General features: G+C 39.9%; 2 protein-coding genes across 4 annotated transcripts; both read right to left on the bottom strand.

The window, feature by feature from the left end:
• Position 1: 1 nt before the first annotated feature.
• Positions 2-16,128, bottom strand: upb1 (ureidopropionase, beta). 2 transcript variants are annotated; one of them, XM_035380213.1, is made up of 10 exons: positions 15,917-16,128; positions 14,478-14,649; positions 11,558-11,645; positions 9,102-9,196; positions 8,637-8,798; positions 5,414-5,583; positions 4,600-4,681; positions 2,794-2,836; positions 1,014-1,168; positions 2-613 (listed from the first exon to the last, which is right to left on the bottom strand). In XM_035380213.1, exons 1-10 carry the CDS (start codon positions 16,018-16,020, stop codon positions 530-532), a joined length of 1,155 nt encoding a protein of 384 aa, XP_035236104.1. In that variant the 5' UTR covers positions 16,021-16,128; the 3' UTR covers positions 2-529. The 2 variants fall into 2 exon arrangements, with proteins under 2 accessions (XP_035236104.1, XP_035236103.1); XM_035380212.1 differs by having other exon boundaries at positions 14,478-14,652; positions 15,917-16,127.
• Positions 16,129-17,015: 887 nt separating this feature from the next.
• Positions 17,016-21,065, bottom strand: LOC118237379 (uncharacterized protein C22orf15). Of its 2 annotated transcripts, XM_035436029.1 has the most exons (5): positions 20,888-21,051; positions 20,496-20,582; positions 19,678-19,800; positions 19,160-19,234; positions 17,016-18,266 (listed from the first exon to the last, which is right to left on the bottom strand). In XM_035436029.1, the coding sequence occupies exons 1-5, from the start codon at positions 20,910-20,912 to the stop codon at positions 18,109-18,111; spliced, it is 468 nt and encodes a 155-aa protein (XP_035291920.1). In that variant the 5' UTR covers positions 20,913-21,051; the 3' UTR covers positions 17,016-18,108. The 2 variants fall into 2 exon arrangements, with proteins under 2 accessions (XP_035291920.1, XP_035291921.1); XM_035436030.1 differs by lacking the exon at positions 20,496-20,582 and having other exon boundaries at positions 20,888-21,065.
• Between the last annotated feature and the right edge of the window lie 1,909 nt (positions 21,066-22,974).

The raw sequence follows: 22,974 nt of genomic DNA, 5'->3' as shown, positions 1-22,974 counted from the left end.
ATTGCTTTGGCTGAGTATTTATTTATTTGGGGCGGAAGGGTGACGTATTAGGGGCTTATCATAAGCAATGCCAAAATTTTATTTTGGGAGAACGTATATTTTTTTCTCTTGTTTGCATTCAATAAAAAATGATTAAAAAGAATCCAGGAATTTCAGAATTGGAAAAATCCTATGGCTGCAAGCAAGTTCAGACAAATAAAAATGTTTAAATGGATTAAATATGACCAGCACCTCAATATGTTCAGTATTTCTTTAGATGAGAGCAAGTGGCAGTATCACCAGATTCTTAAGTCCTCCATTAAATCTTAGAATTTTCATATGGTTGGAGAAATGCAGGTTTTTTTTCTTTTTATTGGCATCCATAACTTGGAGTTTATACTTAAAAACATCTTCTAATCCCCCCCCCCCACTTTAAGGAAAACATTGTGCAATTTCACAGCTAATCTTATTCTCAGGCATACACACACCTGGTTGTCTCATTCGAGGTCCATTCAGGCACCATTACTGTGCTAAGAGCAGTGATGAACAGTTATTCCTTTACAATATTTGGTTTGAAGTCATCCTGAACTGCTTCAGCGAGCGCCTGTGCATATGCATCATACCTTCCAGTCATCTGCAAAGACAATGCACAGAGAACATGCTTCAAGGTACCTGGAGCCAGAGCCAAGATGGCTTCCTCCAAACTGCAATTTATCCAGGTTGGTGTTCAAGTCTGCTGCCCTTAATTCATCTAATGTCACCCATTAAAGATTGCTGAGAATTTGGAGACGTTTTCCACAATTATACCAGCTGATGAGACTCGAGCAGAATGGGAAGGATGGGACCAACACGATGGACCCTCATCCCTTTATGGTTATTGTATGAAACCAATTATGTGTACACCACAAGCAGTTTAAGGGCACTTCTCCTCCTTTCTTCTCACTAATCTTGAGGTATATGCCAGCCTCCAAATCTCGTGTAACAAATATGATGACAGAAAAAATCTGGATGGAGGAATCGAGTAACTGTCTCACCTTGAAAGCCCACTTGTCGTTGATCTGCCGATTAAGGTTCAGGTCCAGCTCAGCCACTAGGAGCCCATCGCGGGTTCTGGAGAGGCCTGGGGAGCGACTTCCGTCCGGTGCAGCCACATAGCTGGAGCCATAAAAGTGGCCAAAGTCCTTGTGAGCTACAAGAGGTGAAAAAGAACCCTACAGTCACAAGTGGCCAACAACACTTCCACAAAGCAGGAAGATTAGAAGATTAATTTTCCAGTAACTCTTGTCCTCTAATTTTGATTTAAAAGTAAATGTATAAGCAAACTCATTTGTGTGTGTGTGTGGGGGGGGGGGGGGAGTTTTACTCATTGAAATACTTTGCACTAAATGTGGAAATGATATGGGTACTGAACAGCTCGTTTTGGTGAAGTTACAAATAAAGGTGCATTTTCTGTTCCATGCACCTCTGCCATAAATGCATCTGAATTGTATTTTTTATCAGTGAGCACTTCCCTTCATCCTCATGTGGTGCATTGGATTCAAGCCTGTGTAATTCTATAGCCAAAGGCTGCATGCTCTGCTCACCACCTTATGCAATGATAATGAGCTCTGTGAGGTTAGCACCATGCTAGTTTTCAACAGCTGTGTTCACTGTTGTCACGGTCATTATGGGTGTGGCGGTGTGCGGTGGAGCAGGGTTCAGATGCTAAGGCATCATTAATAAGTGAACAGCGGACAGACAAACATGATGTTCTCGATAATTGACACTAATCGCGGTCTGGGTGGAAGCCAGGTCCGCTCTCAGGAGGCTGTGCTTAGGGGCCTTTGTTCCTTCATCAGAGGTTGGAGCCACCTGCTGCCTATATTTCCTTTACTTTCTAGGTAGGTAGGTAAATTGAAAATTCAATTCTCATTTGCTGTGATGACCTAGGGGATTACACTGGGTAGAGAATTCACTGGGTTGTGTGGCCAGTGAAAATGTCAGGCTCTTCCTTCCAAGCATTAAATTGTAGCTAAGTACTGGATGACATATAAATAAAATGTAGGCAGAGGGCAGTGTGGTTAAAGATTTGAACTTTGTTGGATTCTCAAGGTTGCCCATTGTACCCTTTGTGAAGGTACCGTGCTCATCCTGAATTTCTTCAGGATGAGCAGAGCTGTTCAATACACATGGAAGTTTGTATATTGCAGTGGATATTTATTCAGAACGAAATATAATAACTGATAGTTTTCTATAATTAACTATTTTATTCCTAATACTGGTTTTCTACTGCTCCTGGTCTTAATATATTCAGATACACCCAGAGTATTATGTTGACTGTCTTTCACATGAGCTACACTATATGACCAAAAGTATCTGGACATTTGTTTTTCATGGTTTGGGCTAGGCCCCTTAGTTCCAATGAAGGCAAATCTATAGCATACAATCAGATTCTAAATGAATGCTTGCCCAACATTTTGGGGAAGGCCCTTTCCTGTTTCAGCACGACAGTGCCCCTGGGCACACAGCGAGATCCATATAGAAATAGTTTTGTTGAGAACTGTGTGCAAGAATTTCACTGGCCTGCACAGAAACCTGACCTCAACACAATCTATCGACCTCACTAATTCTCTCCTGGCTGAATGGAAACAAATCCCTACAGCAAAGCTCCAACATCTTGTATAAAGCCTTCCCAAAAGAATGGAGGTTGTTACAGCAGAAAAGGGTGGACCAACTCCATATTAATGCCCATAATTTTGGATGGGATGTTGAATGTCAGGTGTTCACATACTTTTAGCTATATAGAGTATTTGACAGCATCAGGGGAATTCTCACCTTTCTTTCCATCTGCAGAGGTGAACTCATTCTTGAAATGTTCCTAGATGTGGAAAATTGTATAAAAGAAAGAAATTCATAAGTCACACAATTCTTTGCACCCACTGTTGCCATAATCATACTTTTCTGCATACATAATTGACTTTGAAGCGTCACTTAAATTGGGGCAAGGCGGCAGACTGTGAAATAAAAACTCCTGTAGAGGGCAGCGTTGAGTGTAGCACTGCTGCTTGGCGTGCTATAATTGTTTTGCTTTGATACAAATCAGACTTACGCTTTTAGTTTGTTGCATTTTATACTGGGTTCATAGGTTTCCCATTGCCCAAACATAATTTGTAGACAAAAGTCATGCTGTCAACTGTCAACTGTTATTTAAACTCACAACAAAAGAGCAATTTGTGATTAATCCAGGGACAATGGTGGAGAATTAATTACTTGTTGTGCTAGTATGATTTTGAATTTTTATTTGACATTCTTACCAATTAAGGAGGATTACCATTTAAGGAATGCGTGACTGTCAAGACTGCAAGCAATTTACAATGTATTGGCTTACACTACAGTCCTCAACAAAGGTGTGCTGCTACCAGAAGGCGTAGGAGAAAGCACGCCCTGATGCTGTTCCAAGTAAAAGCAGACCGACAGGTAAAATCAGTCAGAATCTGATTATATATCTGTATTCAAAAATTCTCTATTGCAACTCTTCTGCACAACACATAAACACACCTTATTTCACACAATAGTTATAACAAAATTTTTCATTTAAAATGATAAAATCAAGTCGTGTGTGTGAGGTAAAATCTTCAGTGTTTGCTTAAATGGTTTTATTTGTTTTCTGTAGCACCGAGGAACATGGGTATTAAACATAATAAATAATTCTACTACTAATTCTATCTAGAAGGTGACAACATCTGCCTTCAGCTTATAATACATATTTCTCGTTTTTTTCCTGTAGCCAGGTGATATTGCATTCTCAATCATAATGAACTGCATCTAGGCTCACTTGGAAGGCTGAGACCACTCTTTTCAGATTGACCACAGTACGTACTGTACTGTGCCAAGGGGATGTGCCCACTGCAAACACATTAGACTTGGAATCATTTTCTTCATGCAGTAGGTGGAGTGAAGAAAATGCACACTTTGTTTTCTCAACTGCTTCTTTGTATTCACCTTGTTGGTTTTATTTTGCACCTTTTCACAATTCATATTTAGATCTGTAACAGCCGAATCACTGCCGGTGTGCTACACTAGAACATGGAGGAAACTAACTAGATTAGACTAAACAAAACTAAGCAAATCTTGTAATGGGTCAAGCCTTTGTGTGCTTAACATTTTTTAGCTCTTTTTTGATCCAAATGGTGCTTAGTTAAGGTTAATCAATATTTTGTTAATCAATAAAGCTGAAAGGTTTTGGCCCTTCAACATACATACATCCACCATGTTAACCTAATTGTTTGGTTTGTGTTTATATCTATCAAAATGTTCCCACTAAGTTCATCCACTCAGTAACCCTTTGAAAGGTTTATATAGATACTCAGTCTAAGAAAACATTTTCCCTGTGTTGTAATTTCTCACAGGGCCACCCTTTGCGTCCATTCATGGGTGGGACAGTGAGACGTGGGACAATCACAAAGTTGCCTTCATATTAAAATGAGTTTCCCAGATGCATAGTAACACATATTTGTGGTCCTTGGAGGCTCAGTATGAGGAGGACCATGTGACAGGACAGTGGGGAAGATGGAAACAGTGCTCTGTGGAAATGGTCAGTTTGGTCCTGGACCAGACGTCGGTATGAAAAGGCTTACCCACCGTGCCAACTCGATTGATTGCACAGGTGAAGCAGTGGTTGGCAATGGCTGCGTTCCTCGCCTCAATAGGCCACATGGGTTCACTGCAAATCAACCACACATGATCACAATTAGCCATGCTGTAGATTCAGTTCCACTTGACACACACAAGTAAAATAGATGGCAACCGGGACTGGAGAACGGGTCAGTCAGGAAAAGCAGCAGAGCCCACCTGCAAGTGCGATCCCAAGCTATGCCTTTTGTTGACTATGACAAGCAGCCTGAAGCAGTGTTACAAATTCAGTCTTACCCTACTAAGGTTGAAGTAAGGTTGGTTGAACACTGCATTGGCTCTTCCCAGCTACATACCAGGTGCCTACAGTATACCATTTAACCAGTGAAAGATCTGACTCTCCTCCACCTGGCATAGGCTACAGTAGTACTGAGTGGCCTGAACCTCTGGAGAACAGTCACTGGGTCACGTGCGTTTTTCAGCTGCAGTGTTCCTTGCTTAGCTGTGGGCAGGACAGCAGACTCCAACGGCACAACTGTCAAACTGTCAATTCTATTTTTTGGGGAAATAAAAAATCAGGAGGAAAAACAAACTGTGTACCCAGAATGACTAAATTCAATTAAAATGGTAAACACACGGGTTACTTTGACGATGGATAACGTTATATTACAATAAACTAATTAACTAATTATATAAACCATCTTCTTTCACTAAATTCAGGTTGCTTGCCTCCACAAAAGTACTGAAAGGCAGCAGGTTATGTACCCAAAATGAGCACTGTCAAGGCAACATTACTCACAAGTGCTGCAGCTATCTCCCCCACCTCAGCTCCCCCACTGTTGCGGAGGGATTGAAGATGATCTCTGCTCCATTCATGCTGTACATGAACCAGTTCAGGGGGTGATGGCGCCCGTAGCAGATGTTTACGGCGATCTTCCCGAACTGCGTATGGAACACCCGGTGACCGGTGTTGCCCTCCATGTAGTATGTGGACTGTTTTTCGGGGGAGATGAGGCAGAGCACACCTTTACCACAGGGTTTGTACAGTTAACATGGGAGGGGCTAAATATCAGTGTCCCGATACGTTATAACCTCCATCCATCTTTAGGAATAATTAAGACTGATGCTTCTGTTCTGTCCTTTTTGCTATTAGCCATTTTAACTTAACATCGTATGAGAAGAGAAAACTAAATGAATTGTTACATTTATCAAGTAATCAAGAAAACACATTACAGTTATATAGAAATAATGTATTTGTATAAATGCTCTATTTCTTGAGAGACTCTAACAAATAAAAGCCCTATGTTATCTTACTTGCCTGAAGGAAAATTATTCAGGGTAAACAGCAGTTTGCCATCGTTGGCACCTGAAGGATAATCACTAAAAAGCCAGCAGCTCTAAAAATGGTGCTGGAGCTGATAGGGAGGAAATAAATGTCTGTCTGTAAAAGTGAAACATTGCCCAAGCTGAGGAGCTTGTCCATTTCTCAGTGGTGCATATTCAAGGTGAAGCATCCAGGCCCAAGTCATAAACAGTTACTACAGCCACTGCCAACGTGGTCACAGTAATCAATGAAGAGATGGAATGTATATTAGGTATGCGTTAAACATCTATAAGCATCCGCTAGGAAATGTCTAATGTCTTGATATTATACTTAAGACAATTGCTATGTTTTGATAGATCGACTACATGTGCTATCATGAGCATCGTATTAACACGTCAAGCCTTTCTTGTGCCAATCACAAGAATACTGTTACCCAGGTAATGAGCGCTATTTATTAAAACATTTATCGTTTTTTAAACCTATTAATTTTCATGACAGCAGGACAAATACGAGTGGAGTATATTTAGAAGCGGTGTTCAAATAATGGATCATTACATACATACTACAACTGCTTTTGTCAATCCAGCCAATATAGGTCAATTTTTCACCAGGACACTCTGTAATAACTGGTGTACCGTGGCCTGGGACACAGCCTTGCAATTATATGAGCCCATGAATAAATGTTTTGAGGCTGAGAACAGGGCATCATGGATTTGTCATGTTTAGTTAGGCTGAAGCCTGAAACAAATATATTTATAACGAAATGGGCGGTACCAGGGCATCAATAGGGCCTTTTCCCATTGTTTTAGAAACAGCTCATTAATACACAGTTCTTATGTCTGTCTCTCAAACAGAGCGAACCAGATGTCTTCATTCTCAGCTGTTTTTAAAGGGTGATTACGCAGTAATTCATAAATATGACTGCGGATTATTCCGTGAATGAATGGAACATTATATCATGTACACTGTGGGCTTCCATTGTTTTCAAATTTGGGCACTTACATAACAGCCATGTACTGTACATCAAAAAATAACAGCAAGAACAGGACATGAATTATACTGTGGTCTGTACACACTTTCTATAGGATGTAATCACTGAACTCAGTTCAAAGGTGTCGGGTCTCTGTTGTCTGTTTTACTGAAGTTATCCTTTGCTACTCTGAAAGGCAAATAAAATTTAGCCACAAACCATTTAGCCATAAGGATAATGAACTGCAGTAATTACTTTGTTTTTCCTTACAGACAGCTTTTTACTATTTAAATCATACATAATGGGTTAAAGTAGAAAATGAAAACAATTATATGATGGGACCCCTGGTCTTTGTTCAGCTAAAAGTTCTTTAACTAGTAAACACCTGGGGAAAAAAATGGTTTTGTTTAAACCAATTTTTATCCATAAATCATCTTTACTCCTGATCTGGAATAGTAAAAACATAAGGTTCATTAAATCTGGACTGAAGTTTTTCTAAAGATTTTCATGGTAATACAAGAGCAAAGATAATGGCACAGCTCAGAACAGAACCCAAGACAAAACAGAAGTCTTATCACTGGAACATATTATAAGGAAAAGTCTGTGCTTACTTCTGGAAAGATGATTAAAGGTCAGATTCCTCTTTAGGCCCACAACATACTGTACCACAAAATGTTCATATATGGATTTATGACTGTGCATGGGGTGTGCGGAGATGATCAACTGAAGCACTTTCAGGGTGTAAAATGTGCTGACAACAGTACAATTCTTACCATTGATCTTCCCGAAATGAAAGGGCATTTGATCTTACAAACTATGGAGTGGGGAGAGAGAAGACAGCTTACAGACCATAGCTGGAGGCTAACTGTTAGAAGAGTGTGCATTTACAGGAACAGCACCATGGCCAGGCCCCCAAATCAAATTTCATTCAGGAGACCATGTCTACAATTAATTTAAAGGTGGGAGCTTTTAGATGTCATAGTAATTAGCATCAACACAGCATACTCCCTGGGAGAAGGCAAGAAGCAACTAGCAAGGAAAGCGACTTATTGTCCCAAGCTTAATAAATCCTGACTGTGACAGCATTAGTGGAAATGTCACAGCCGTCTCATTAACCTGCTGAATCTGTACGAAAATAGCGCCTTTCCTCCTGCCGCCACCGTCACTGCTGGGGCTGTCTCTTTAAGTCCACGCACCACATCAGGCCTGGTTTTCCTGGAAAGGTGGCGAGCGTGCGTCTGTTCCCGCACAGTGTATTTATCTCAAGGTATCACAAGCACAGATCAGCACTAGACCAATCAATGGATCCAGCTGAGAGTGACCTGCGGTACTCAGCGGTTCTCTGCTCTCTGCCACAAGGCGATGCGACACATTCTGTCCATACAGCACTGAAAGCTGTCCAAAACCTGAGGGTTTCATGCAAAAGAGCTTAGAATGAAAAGGCCGTCTTCAAACCTTTCTCCAAGGCCTGGATTCAATAAAAAAAAATTTGCCTTAGTGTGTGTGAAAGGTCTTGCACACGGGGGCTGTACAGTTGCTTATTTGTCTGTTGCTGTTCTGTTTTTGCTTCGCACAGTGCCTGCTCAGGGAATGAAGATGCGGTTTACAGTAGATAACAGCAAAATCCAGGCTAATGCAATCAGCTGGAAGTCACTCATTTCCACTGTTGCCCAAAAAGTGAATACGAACGAATGCTCTGTGGGCTCTGAAACAACTGAATAACCGTCAGTAAAGCATCAAGGCCGCACCAACCTCATTGAAGTCACCCACACGAGGGATGTGGTTCTTGCGGGTTTTGCCCAGGACGGCCCCAGAGTTCGAGACCACGACTGCCGTGTTCCAAAGAGTGTCTCCGTGGACCTCGTCCCGCTCCAGGATTGGCGACACCACCACCATGTTGTATTTCTTTGCCAGCTACACCCAAAGACAGAGGGCAGGTGAAATTGTGCTTCTGACACAGCGTCCATGCAAGGGTAGTTCGGCACACCCAGATTTTGGCTCTTAATGCACAGTAATCAGGCCCACATCAAATAAAACAGTCTGCAATCAATCACCCTAGCAAGAGTCCAGTGTAAATTCTTAGATCCGGGCCACAGGATATTGACGTGAAAACATTTCCTTTCCTCTGCAAAAACAATTGGGCAAGACCAGCCGTAGTGTACTTTTACACACCTTTGTGCTTTATGAAACATGACCTGGCGAACCCTGTACTCTCACCTCTTGGCAGAAGCGAGTAGTGGGTCCCTCTTCAGCAGACTCAGCAAACTCTGTCCACGGCATCTTCTCCCGGGTGCAGAAGGCAAAGGGCATAGCTGTGGACAGCAAAGAACCACCTCTAAAGCCATCTACAGAGCAGGACAGACATCTTCTAGTCAGCCATGCCTGAACCTCCATGGCCTGAACCTTGTCTGATGACAGTCAGCCAATCCTTAACTGGAAAGATACTTGGAATAATTTTTTTTGCAGCTGAAAGTGCCAAGGAGTACACAGAACTTAGCTGAAGCAACACAATGTCTCCAGTAATACTTGAGAGTTTCAGTCGTCCTGGTTTATCTAAAAGAAAACCAACATTGCACAATATTCTTTTATGTCTCCCTAAATACTTTTTACTTAAAGTGTAATAACTCGGAATCCTCTCGTAATCAAACCATATCTGACATGCAGAGATCCATTATTATGTTACTTAGTCAATGTAATAGTTACTGCACAGTGTAAAGTATTTCATGATTAGTTTGCACTTATGCAACATAGTATTTTAGGATAATAATGCATAAAGTTTTACTGATAAGCATGTATGATTTTGTCTACCGTTATAATTTCTCATTTTTAACTTCAGGTATATATTAAGGCATTCCCAAGCAGAGCGCCTGCTTAATAGTGGTTTAATGTCTTTTCACTATCTTCAAATATTGTTTTACATTGAATGCAATTGGGTTAGTGAAAAATCCTCACAGAACGTCACGATAAAAACTGACTGAAGTGGCTGCGTGTTGATCTGTTTAACAGGAGCGGCAAGGTTGGTTGCAGTAGGGAAGGAATGGGGCTTGATGAAGTAGATAGCCAGAGCACGGGACCATTCTTTCATCATAACACACTCAAAATGTCATCGGCAAGCCTAATCAAACAAGAGAATGGATCCGGCCTGCTGTGCTGATGTGTCGGTGACCACTTGCGGAGATAAAAAGACTGTTTCTGTGCATACCCAGGGCAATGTGTATGAAAAACAGCATTCTCCAAACAAACGTTTCCATATGCACATCCGACTGAAAAGATGGGCATACAATCACAGGTTACTTAAGGTCAGTAGTAGCACTTCTACAAAACGTCTGGAGACATTTGTTGTAAAAAAATTAATAAATAAAAAATAATAATTCAAGCGGTATAAATCACTATAGTAGGAGAGTGCAACTCCAGAAAGTTCACTATGAAGTGAAGGACACTCTCAACCAGCCTCTATCCATTTGGACCCTGAATTGACCGAGCTTAATGACTGTAGCTGAAAATAACAGAAAGTAACTGAAATGGCATGTCCCTGTCCATTTTGAGAAGCCAAGACCACATTCCTTAAAGGAATTTCTGTAATTCCCTACTGTGGTTTTTAAAGAAGTAAAAAATATTGGGAATGTCCAAGTTAAATCAGACTTCTCCTACCCAGACATTTCTCACATCTATACCCAAAGGAAAGTACAAATGCAGTGCGTGTGCACAGTGCAACAGCACAACAAAATGCCAATATTTTAGACATCCAGTCGGGAAAGAAATTTCCTATTACGGGCTAAAATCTCTTGCAAAACTACATGTCATATATTTCATTTCTTGCCCCTGTAGTAAAACACGTGGGGGCAAAATAAGGAGACAACTGAAATTATGGATTGCTGAGCACTGAAGTGCCACTGGATGCTGCAATCTCAACTACCCCATAGCTGCACATTTTGTTGAGGCTAATCACTCTCTCCCCTCCCTTAAGTACACAGGACTTGAGCATGTTACCTTCTTGAGGAGAGGAGGTGATGTAAACACTCTTTTGCTGCAGAGGGAGGCTTTTTGGGTATTGTCAGTCACTGGCTCCTAATGGACTGAATGTTGATTTTTATATGAAATCAGTTTTTTCAGCTTTGTACATTTATAACTGTGGTTTTCAGGTATGTATTGATTTAATTAGGGTATAGTAATGTGTTGTAAATAAATAAAATATATATTATAAGGTATGAATACACATGTACACACACCTGTTGTTTATTCCACTAATTTCAAGGATGTCTTTTTCTGGTTTACCTCATATCTGTGACCCTGACGAGGGCATTATGAGAGCATTTAGTGTGTGCCACTTCCTTTTTTCTGATTTTACAGCAACTACTTGAATGTCCAGTGCGTTGCATTATATGGCATTACATATCTCCTTGATGCTTTTTTTTTTTTTTTACTCAATGTTTTTTTGGTCAGTGCGTTAACATTCTCACCATTTTGTCATTTTCAACACTGCGATCAGTTTTCCGATAATTTAAGAAGAGGGATATCATTTTCCAGTAAAAATTGAATTATTTGTTGTTGTATTCCCCTGGAAAACACCCAGCGAAAAAGGGTTCTGCAAGAGTCTGACTGTAAATGGTACAATGCTAAGTTTAATTTTATTGATGACGTGCTGATCTGAGTGTGCTGGAGTGGGCACTCACTCCAAGCCTCTTGGAAGCAGACGATGTTCACCCCACACATGGCGGCCACCTCCACCATCTCGCCCACCCTTCTGTGCAGGGCAGTGATCTGCAGAGGATAAAGCCACAGTGTGAGTCATCTGTACTCTGCACCCTGACTACTAAAGTACTGTACATATGTTCAAGGGAGAGATTACCTTCCACGGTGCCATGAAAATGTATTTGCCCCTTTCTGATTTACTCTATTATTGCATATTTGTCACACTGAATTGTTTCAGCTCTTTAGACAGAATGTACTATTACAGAATGTACGAACCTGAGTAAATACAAAACACATTTCAAAAATGATTTCATTTATTTCATGAAAAAGTTATCAAACACCCATATCACCCAGGTGAAAATGTAATTGCTCCCTTAAACTTAATAACTAGTTGCACCACCTTTAGCAGCAATAACTGCAACCAAATGCTTCCTATAATTTAATATGTCTTTCATATCGCTGTGGAAGAATTTTAGCCCACTCTTCTTTACATAACTGCTTTAATTCAGACAAAATGGTTGGTTTTCAAGGATGAACTGTTTGTTCGAGGTCCTGCCACAGCATCTCTATTGGGTTCAAGTCAGGACGTTCACTAGGCCACTCCAAAACTTTAATTGTTTCTTCTCAGCCAGTCAGATGTGGACTTGCTTTGGTGTTTTGGATCACTGTCTTGCTGCTTAACCCAATTCCGCTTCAGCGTCAGCTCACAGACAGATGACTGGACATTCAAATTTCTTTGTACAGAGCAGTGGTTTTTGCCTTGCTACTCTCCCATGAATCCCACTGTCTCTTATTGTAGAGTTGAGAATGCTGACCATAGCTGAGTCTAGAGCGGCCTGCAGTTATTAGGATGTTTTTCTGGGATCTTTTGTGACTTCCTGGATGAGTTGCTGCAGCGCCCTTGGAGAAATTTTGGCAGGCCAGCCACTCTAGGGAAGATTTTACCAGTGTTCCAAGTGTGCTCCATTTGGAGATAATGGCTCTGACTGTGGTTTGGTGGAGTCCCAGAGCCTTAGAAATTGCTTTGTAATCCTTTCCAGACTGACACATGTCAACAACTGTTTTTCTCATCTCTTCCCAAATTTCCTTTGATTGTGGCATAATGTGCTTCTTGAAATTTTGGGGAGAGTTCAGAGGTTCAATATGAGTGAGGTTTAGATTCAACAGGGCGTTTCACATGGGAGATATGGTGATTGATAACTTTTTCATGAAATAAGTGAAATAATTAAAACAATGTGTTTTGTGTTTACTCAGTTTCTCCAGTATTACATTTTGTCTAAAGATCGGAAACCACTCAGTGTGACAAATATGCTGAAAACACCAATAATGGCCTTCACATGCTCTAATGCGTCGGTACTATGAAAGTGAAGAAAGCAAACAAATGTCGTGATAACTCACTGGGTACAGAATATTACTCAACATTGAACCACTAAAAAATGGTACTGGGTTCAGTACTTGCCTCAAAGAAACAAGCTGCATTTTCCCTGAGGAGAATGATTTTTAGAGATGCTATGCTGTAGCCTACTATTTCCTCTGGAAATGGCTAGTTCTTTGAAAAGGCACATACTGTACTGTAATTATTATCCCTTCAATAATTTGCCAAAGCTAATAGAAGTGATGCAGTACATGGCGATATAAGGGCATTTCAACGGCACAACCTCATCAAGTTAACTGAATCACCAGTTACATGAATACATTTATTGGGGTACAATGGCCAATAATACATAATTTTACATATGCGTACCTTACAAGACGCCCCAATGGTAGGCTTTGTGTGGTTTTATGTTAAATACTGGACATCTTCGGACACTTTCTTTTAGTACACACACTCATCCAATTGTCACATATCCAAATATGATCATTTTCTCAGCAGAGAACCGTGTCTCTTTCAGGATGAAACACATCCACTATTAGGATAGACTATAAAAACCAGCCGTTTCACGCAACAGCCCACAGGCAATGGTTAGGGGTTATTGTGGGGGTGATGGGAATAATAAGTTTGCAGGGCTCCAATTTCCATATTGCAATCATGAAATATGCCCTTGGAAAACTGTTATGTAATGGTTTGTGCAGGGAACATGTTACCTAACAGTTTGTCTGGAACATGCACAATTCTGAGCACAAAATACCACACTGTATGAAATGCATTTCATTCCACAAAGAATGAGCATACTGCTCCTCTTCTCCATTTTTTTTATTTTATTCATGCCTTTAATACACTTTTCCTTTTATCAGAACAATAAAAAGTCCTCTTGTCCTTGGTATTCAGTAGTTCACAATGCCTATGATGTTTATGAAACTCAAACTCAGGTTTTTCTCTCTCATACACAATAGGAGAGAAAAGGGTTCATATTTTTGTATAGTTCACTTAAGGAAGCAGGTGGAACTGCAGTATTCTTTTTTCAGCTTGGTAGGACAAAATCTATTTGGTATCACATTATATGCACAAATTTGAGTGTCTTTCAAACAGCACCTCAAAAGTTTTAGCCCCCACATTTAAGCAGGGGATATTAAAAAAGGGTTATTCACAGTTCCTCTATCCTGTGCTTTCCACTGGGACAAATGGCCAGAATTACAAGATGCAGAGAATTATAGACAAGACCTGAAGCTAGTTTCCAGTGGACTCTGGAGTCTGTGGACCCATTCTGAACAGAAAATGTAATCATTCAGCCAGCGGTCAATCATTCACAAATACTGTCACAAATACACCATAATATGTATAATGTGAGCTCCAAAAGTATCAACCCTAAACTTTCCCAGGTAACTTAGTAATTAGCCCACAGTCCCCACAAGTCCCACTCATTCCATTACTGCAGTCTACAGGAGGAGGTTTTCCACCATCTTACTTTCACAGGGAGCGCCGTCGCCAGACTCCCCCAGAGGCCATGTTGCGAAGTTTACCTGCTCCATGATGGGGGCGTCGGTGGGCAGGACGATGGCATTCTGGATAAGCCCAACACGGACAACACGCGGCTGCCTGAGTTGTTCGCGGCCAGCCTCAAAAATGCACCCCTTGAGTTCGAAGTCCCGCTCCAAGGCAGCGTCTACAGCAGACTTCGACAGCTCCAGCTCCCTACCATTTAAAAATAAAAATAAAGGAAGTCCCACTGAGACAGAGAATCTCATATCTTCCAGTGAGCACATACAACATTCATGCAAGCTAGTCAGCACAGATAATTAAGTACACAACCTAAAAAATAATTGCATACAGTGAACTAAAGCCATGCGCACAATATAGGTGGATTTATTCATCAGTAAAATGGAGATGGACACTAGCTTTCATTTTTAACCATTCTCACGCAAATACAGAAGGGCTATAAATGTGACTGCATAGCATGCAGACCAGCACTACTCCTGCAGGCCACAGTGTCTGCAGGTATTTGCTCCATACATGCATTACATCACATGCATTTCACAAATGAACTTACTTCCTGAACCAAGGAGGTAAAATAATTAGTGAAATTGGGAGGTGTTGTGCATGGTTGGAGCAAATACCAGAAGACCCTGTGGCCCGCAAGATACTGAGCGCCGCTGATGTAGATATTCAATCACAACATTTTAAAAGCCATAATTTGCCACAAATAAAAGTTTTTTATATTTACTTTTATTTATTTGTTTGTTTGCTAGTTTGTTTTATGGTGGATCCAATTAGGCCCCAATTTGACTTTCTAAGTTATAAATGAGAAAACACCTATTAACTACTCTTAGTCACTCATCCAGTCGAGGTACAAGAAATAAAAAACATTTAAATTCAGATTATTTTAATGGCGAAGAGGTTATTTTCAATTGATCACTGAAAGACAGTGCGCGACATCCACTACACAATGCACACTGTGGGTGAAAATACTATTGCCATACCATAGCCCTGATGTTGATATAGAGTTGGAGTATACGGTTCAATCCGCGCCGACCAAAGTCCACAGTATAGCCTAACACAGTTTTGTAGTTTAACAAAATGGTTTCTCTCCATTTTGACATTTTCTTCACAAGTCACCAAACAGGTATAAGGTTTACATTAACCTATTAATGTCCAGATTTTTCTTACATACAATCATTTGCACACTTAAAAAAAGAGTCGTAGGGACTTCGGCAACTTTAGTTACCCTACGGCTTAAATGGGTAAGAAATCTATTCGTCTGAATTTCTTGAAGCCTCTGACTGAATTTTCCATAGGCATATGTCAAGTTCAGGTTTGTAATTGCACCAAAATTACTGCGCAAATTATTTATTATTCGTAATACAATAACAACTATCGTATTGTACCCTGGGACATGTAGGCTAGTATAAGAAATACAAGAGCCGATTTGTGACTTGCATTAGTCTCCTTGCATGCTACTTACTTCGTGTCATTCCCGAATAATATCCGCCTAACGTTTTTCAACTCATCGGGAGGGATATATTTTTCCAATGTCTTCTCCAAAGATTCAAACTGAGACCCAGCCATTTAGAAATGTATTTACTAGATTCGCTTTCTACGTCTCACAACCTTCCTAGCTGCTGCTGGGTAAGGGTGCCCTGACACGTGCGGGTTTATCCACAACTAGCAGTTGACCTCCCCCTCGAACTATTGGTTGCGCGCACGGAGCTGTTAACCTTTTCAGATGTTTTACGTGAACGTGAAATGAGGAGTGAAAATGACAGATTACAGAAAATCATGCGAGTGTGTATCTAAAATTCGCTTAATCCCGTTCAAAAAATGTAGAAATTGGATAGGACAGTCTAGCCATTTATTTTTTTAAATTTGTCTTTAATTTATTTTCTTTTAAGCAAATGTAAACCTATTTTCCACACATAAATTAATTGTCAATTATGTTTTACTCAACATGCCTGAAATGCCGCAACACTTAAATTATCTGTGGGACCTTGATATCACTTCAATATCGCCTACAGCAAGATTTCTACCCACATGTTAAAATGGTCTCCTGACAACTAGGACTTCAAACCAAGGATACTGCACTTTCAAACATGAATCTTTATTTTGGAGCACATTATTGAATGAATGATGCATGCAGTTAGATCATTGTACAATTTGATACATTCTTAATTAATTAAGAAATTTACACAATGCCACATTTTTCATGGCAAAAACCTCCAGTATACTGGGAGCTAGAATATGAAAAAATGTATTGGAAATACAATTTCCTGTATGGCTTTTCATCAGTGTTCAGATTTGTATATGTTTGACCAAACAAAAAGGTATAATTTTTATTCATTTATTTGATTAAAAGATTTTCTCTTTACTTTTGAGAAACTGTTCTGTTCTTTTCTTGCCACAACATTCTATTAATCTTTACCTCTGTCCATAAAAGTTGATCACTGATCCCTGAGTCTAGAAATTTTTATAAAGCATGTTGCTCAAATACACAATGGTAGTGGAGACAAAGAGATTACAATTTAACTCAGTTTAAATAAGTTATTGTGAAGTCCCATGAGAAAAAGCACATTCCCATTACTGGTTTTATTTCAAAAAAATTCCAAATATTCCACCATATCCTGTTTACAGCATACACTGTTGAATATATATATTTTAAAATATTTATGTAGATATATCCATTATTTTTTTTATATTAATTGATTATTTATTTAAATGAGAAAAAAAGCTTTTTAATGTGACCAAGAATTCAAGTAAGTCCAGGGGAAGAGTGAAGGGAACATAATACTTCTTCTATTCATGTTAAATTGCACACAGTGCCTGATAGAGACAATCAGTTGTAACACACTGCTGCAGTTTGATCACAAAGGGCAAATTTGTGAAAAATTACTATGAAACATCAATGACCATTCTTTTACAGTTTAAAAATAGATTGAATCCAAGATTCCAACTGTGCATGTAATAAATAAATCCTTTAAAAGTAGTAACTGAATGTTCCAACAAAAAATTTTTATTACATAAAAAGGATATATATATATATATCACTTCGGTCACAGAATGAAAAAAAAGAACAATAATGTTAAGGTGTACTGCTTGGGAGGCATGGGGAGAGTACAGATATTATTCCAAAAACAATAGGAAAACAAATAATATAGCCAAGTAATGACTGTCAACAGAGGGGAGCCGAGTGAGTTGGGTCACTGTTACACAGTGAAAATGTATGAACTCCAAAGTCAGGAAATACTAGCAAGGCCAGAAATAGTCCTCTTATGACATACATTGTTTGGGAGGGAATGGATTCAGACAGAGTCACTAGACCGATCTTTGTGCTAGACAATGCATATTGATGAAATGAGACAGTGGAGTGAAGCTAGGGTTTATTCATGGAGCACAAAGACCCATTGCTGCCAAGAGACCACCAGGGACAGGATACAGGATCTGAAATTCACTTTGTGAGGGAATGAGAAAGAAGAAAAAGATCAAAGAGATTAAGAAATTAGTCGTTAAAACCAACCCTTCCTTAGTGTGTCAGCTGTGGCAGTGAGTTTGTCAATGGAGCACAGAGAGGATGTTTCTGCTTTATGGGAGATCCCAAAGACAGCGCCACAGTAGTGACCTCAAGCTCGCAGTTCCCCACTCTGTAGTCCACGTAGGCCAATGTCAGTTCCTGAGTGTGACAGCGCCACTCTTCTTGGGGCTGGCGGCACGTTTGCTCCTCGATGACTGATTGGTGGAGGTGTCCCTCTGTGGCCACCCCCTCCTAGAGAGGCTCCTCTTGTCCCTCTCCTTTTGGGGGTTTGACAGCTTCTTCAGAAGGTCTGTGAGGAGAACATGCCAACAAACAACACCAGTTATGCAATGGCTTAAATCTGCCACACTGTCTTTCTCCAGTTTCTAAAGTGAGTGTGCGATCAATGACTGTAAATATAGCTCTCACAATGAAATGTTGTATGTCCACAGTGGTGCATGTGTGAGTGTAGAAAGTAAACTTTTATTGAAGAAATATTAAAAGAAACAGATATCTGATTTTATATGAATATTATTTAACACCCAAAATGTTGGCTTTGAATTTACACAATGCAACAAAAGTGCATGGTCATAGTTTGTCATACGTGTTGTGTGGAGTATATTATGTAATGCTGTATTAATTCATTTCAGAGACTTCCGCATTTTAAAAAGTTGGCTACCTAATAAACACACTCCTGGACCCCTAGTAAGGAATGTCTAATTAATTTTAAAAAAAACTATAATTATGCCAAATGCTTTTAAATATATCAGGCAGGCAAGCCACTGTGAGCCAACTCCAAGTTTATTTTCGCAGGTACTTCAGTGGCCAGTAGGGGGCTACCCACAATACAGCAAAGTAAATTGCCAATTCACTGTCATCCTTCCCCAATATAATTCAAATGGACTTACATGCTGTTTTTAGAACCACATGAAAAACATCCTATCATTCCCAGTGCAGCAATACTGAACTCAATAGACACCCCTACCAATGCCATTCCCACAGCACAGGATAAAAAGGCCCCAAGTGTGACAGTTATTGAAGCATTCCATCAGCCAGTGTTTTTCCCATTTCTAAAATGACCGACTCTGCAGTCATCAGTTAGCAGATTGCCACCTGCCCTATCAGAAATGTGTTGGGAGCAGACAGAGATGGAAGACTGTACCCGCACATCAGTCACGGCACTGGCTGAGGCAGGCTTTTTACCTGCTAACTCTGGGTAATTCTTCCCCAGGTCTTTCAGAAGAGGCTCGTATTTATGACCCTCCGTTCCATCGCCCCCTAAATGTAACGCAATTTAAAATAAATGAAATTAATAAACAACAAAAAAAAAAGGATGAAATAAACAAACTCGCAGCATCCTTTCACTATGGTCCCAAATTTGAAACAAAGTGAGTCTGCAAATAAGGGAATCATATGGTTCTGTTCAGAATATCATGAATTCCTATATTTAAAAAGTAGGCAAACACTTATCTAAACTCAACAGTATTTGAGTGTCCAAAAACTAAAAATTACAAATTTGATGTATTGTGCTTATAGCCTATGGCTGACCATAGTGTAAACATAGCATAAAAAGGCACTAATAACAGCTCAATCTTCTGAGATTATGGTTCTCATTTTCATGTTTTTAAAGAAAGAATGAGACACATGAGACGGAGAAAAAGAGGCATGATACCCCTCATGAGACATATACACCCCAAACAAGAAAACTGTAAGTTACTTACTGGTGACTCGAATGAGTACGTAGGTATGCCTCTCCCTCAGTAGATAGTTTGCCCTCTCTGCAGACTGCTCTCTGTCACTCAAGTTCACCAGCTCCCCTGTCTTGTCCACTAAGTCCACACACTCTGTGCACACACAGGGAGGTCAGACCCTCAGGGTGAGAGGAAGCATGTTTCTTTGTGATGTTTACATAGATCCAATCCCCTGTATGTCTTAACAGTAACAGTGTCCTTGTTTCCTTTGCATACATCTCTCTCACATAAACCTGTGACTTTTAATGATTAGTGAATAACTGGAGACAGCTTTTGATATACCTCCATAGAGCGACACTAATATTGCCATATTATTGGACACCAAGACACTAGTGAGGTCTGTATAATTACAATCTTTGGCAGGTGATGTTAGGGTTGTATTTACGAGGTCTGCAACCACCTGAGGGTGGGTGCTATCACTGTAAATTCACATCACCAACGATCTTTACTCACTTCCACTCCATATTTGCATACACTGAAAAAGTGACAGGTAAACGGCATTCTGCAGATTCTGATGATATAGTTACCATCATCCTGATAACCGCCAGATAACTATGAGATAACCTGTCCCTTGTCTGCATCCAATAGAAAATAGCGGCAGCTGTTTACCACTCCAGATCATAGGCATCCATGCTAAAGACGTGCGACTGTTAGTATTGCTGCCTTATGAATGATCATTAACATAAAATAAACCATATAGAGGTGCTGGCGAACTTTACGAGATGCAGATTAGCCTCAAAATCCATGTAATGTTCACGTGTGATAAGATCGTCTATACTAGAAAGTACCTTCAGGATCCAGACTGCATCGCTCCTTCAAGCAGTGGATGAAATTTATGACCCTGCAGTTTGTATTAAATATTTCTGAGTGACCTTCTGTGGATACAAAAATATAAGTTGCAGTCTACATCATACTTTCACACGCAGTTTTTTAATGCAAATTGGCCACATATTGTCACATTTAATCTTTATATTTTTGCAAAATCGCTCATTAAACAAGAGCTGCGATTCCAAAGCGTTTTTACATCCATAAGCTTGCCTATTTTCCTGTTTCTACGGAAGGCTGTTTCCTTTGACGCGTTTGCGTCAACACTGTGACTACACAGAACGAGAGCCGCCTAGGATTTTTGGTAAAAAGGTGACAAAGTGATTATCTGCTCAACGCTCGACGAAAAACTTACCGCCAAACTGCACTGTGACAAACATTCTTCCTTTATTGCTCAGTAAATAACGTATGATCGACGTGAACACGAGTGATGGTGATTTTGCAACAAGTAACTGGCGACACTTGCCCACAGCCTCTCGAGAAAGAAAAGCAATGGATGAGTTCAGTCTGCGCGCACAGCTATACAATAGGGGGCTTTCAATCAGTGTTGTTGACTACAGCCATACTTAGTGACAAAGCTTTGTCATTGAGAGAGAGATTAAAATTTCTGAAGAGCACTTGAACAATAGATAGAGCTTCTAGCACTAACATCAAACACTCGGGAAACGTTCAAGGTCCGTACCTGCTTCTATAATGTCTTTGTGGACCACGTATTAACTTTATGCAAAGGTCACAGCATATTTGAAATATGGCACATGTCCATAAAATGTCATTTATTGCTGAACAGGAAATATAGTGTTATATAGGCTTCATAATCTATTTTCAGGAAGCCATTACAAGCAGCAAAATAAAAAACACAACCTCTCTCTCTCTCTCTCTCTCTCTCTCTCTCTCTCCTCTACAAAATGAAAGGACTGTCCTCTGGGTCTTGCTTGTCTCCATGGAGTCAGCACACATACAGGAAAGTCCTGTTGTTTTACTGCCTCTGTTCAGTGCTCTGAATTCTAGCAGCTTGGAGAAAGCTTATTCATTCAATTGTATGAAAGTCATACAGTCAAACAGCACCAACATTTCTTTTGGGTGTAATGCCAATATACTTTATTTATTTCTGGGATTTTAATAAATTTGGCCATCGGTTGACATGCCAGATCTTAGAAGTCAGCAGTTCCCATATATTAAAATCCTTAGCAGGATAATTGCCTTTAAATGTGCAGTTACTGTATATTTCTGGATGTATTTGTTTTTACAACACCAGCTGTTTGAGTGCTGAGGCCAACTCTACATGCTCCATGGCATCTGTCATCCAATATGGTCCAACTAATGACAAAGCAGTCACACTGTGTTTCAGTAATCCAAATCAACAAAAGCTCATTAATGAGTTCAAAGCTATTTCTAGTCATCTGGGGTGTTACTCCATGAGAAGATCCATTCATCCATTTTCTCCCAAAGGAATGGTAGTTTCATTTCTCCACAGTTGTTATGAACACACAAACCATTTCAACACACAACCAATATTGTGTATTACCATGTTCAATGTTTTATTAAAATGTTCCCATTTTCACCAGAGATAGTAATGATAGTTTTTTGCTTTTGTCTCTTATTGTTTAGTCACAATGTGCCACAGCCACATTGCAGTGGAAAAGGGGACAGTAAAATTTCAGTTACAACAAGGATGAGACAAATTTCTACATTTCTGACTTGATTATATTGCACTGCACGGAAAGCTTTTCTCAAAACAGACATAAAGATCAGTCCCTGGTTCAATCGCCATGACAACAGAGATGGGTGTAACTGCATTACAGCTCAGCCCAACTCTCTTGTTACATGTGTGATTTAACCCCACAAAGGCTGAAGAGCAACACATTTATAGGACTTGTGCACGAACCGATGGGTTAAAAATGGATTGCAATACACACAGCCCATTCTGAAAGGACCAAATCAAGATAATTCAGTCTTGTGCCTGTGGAGTTGTTTGACGAATAGTGTTTTTGCCTTGTATGCTTTTTGACATAAACTAAACAACTATTTTTGATGTTGTACATAGGGATCCACAGATGTTTCACATGGTGATTTATATGGGAGGATGTAATTGAGAATATTAATGGAATGTAAAGTGTAAAATGGTCTTCAAATCTCATCAAGAAATTTCAGTACGTACTGTCCAGAAATGATTCAGCTGGAATCAAGTTTCTTTTTAATCACGTGTATTTTCCCAGACAGTTGGGCACATGGGCTTGGATACATTATAGGATTATATTTTAAGCACTGTTTATAAATATTCAAAGCTGAAGGACGTTTTCTTGGCTGCGGAGATGCATGACCACTCGTGGCAGATAAGATCTAATGTTGGATAAACGTAATGATAAAGCAATATAAACCTCCGCTGGAGCCAGGGAGCCTCCGAATTTCAGATGTCATCACACAGCCTCTCTGCAACGCTGC

The sequence above is a fragment of the Anguilla anguilla genome, chromosome 10, assembly GCF_013347855.1.
Source record: "Anguilla anguilla isolate fAngAng1 chromosome 10, fAngAng1.pri, whole genome shotgun sequence".
Classification (NCBI taxonomy): Eukaryota; Metazoa; Chordata; class Actinopteri; order Anguilliformes; family Anguillidae; genus Anguilla; species Anguilla anguilla.
The sequence above is the reverse complement of the archived record's forward strand: the minus strand, read 5'-3'. Positions and strand labels throughout refer to the sequence as shown.

Coding starts and splice junctions, on each gene's coding strand:
- upb1 (XM_035380212.1), bottom strand. CDS start 16,020: ATGGCTGGGTCTCAGTTTGAATCTTTGGAGAAGACATTGGAAAAATAT. Junction 8,799..9,101: donor CTACTCGCTTCTGCCAAGAG/GTGAGAGTACAG, acceptor CTTTGGGTGTAG/CTGGCAAAGAAATACAACAT. Junction 614..1,013: donor ACGACAAGTGGGCTTTCAAG/GTGAGACAGTTA, acceptor TTGTCTTTGCAG/ATGACTGGAAGGTATGATGC.
- LOC118237379 (XM_035436029.1), bottom strand. CDS start 20,912: ATGTTTGTCACAGTGCAGTTTGGCG. Junction 20,583..20,887: donor TGTCACAGTGCAGTTTGGCG/GTAAGTTTTTCG, acceptor TTGTATCCACAG/AAGGTCACTCAGAAATATTT. Junction 18,267..19,159: donor GAATTACCCAGAGTTAGCAG/GTAAAAAGCCTG, acceptor TTCTCCTCACAG/ACCTTCTGAAGAAGCTGTCA.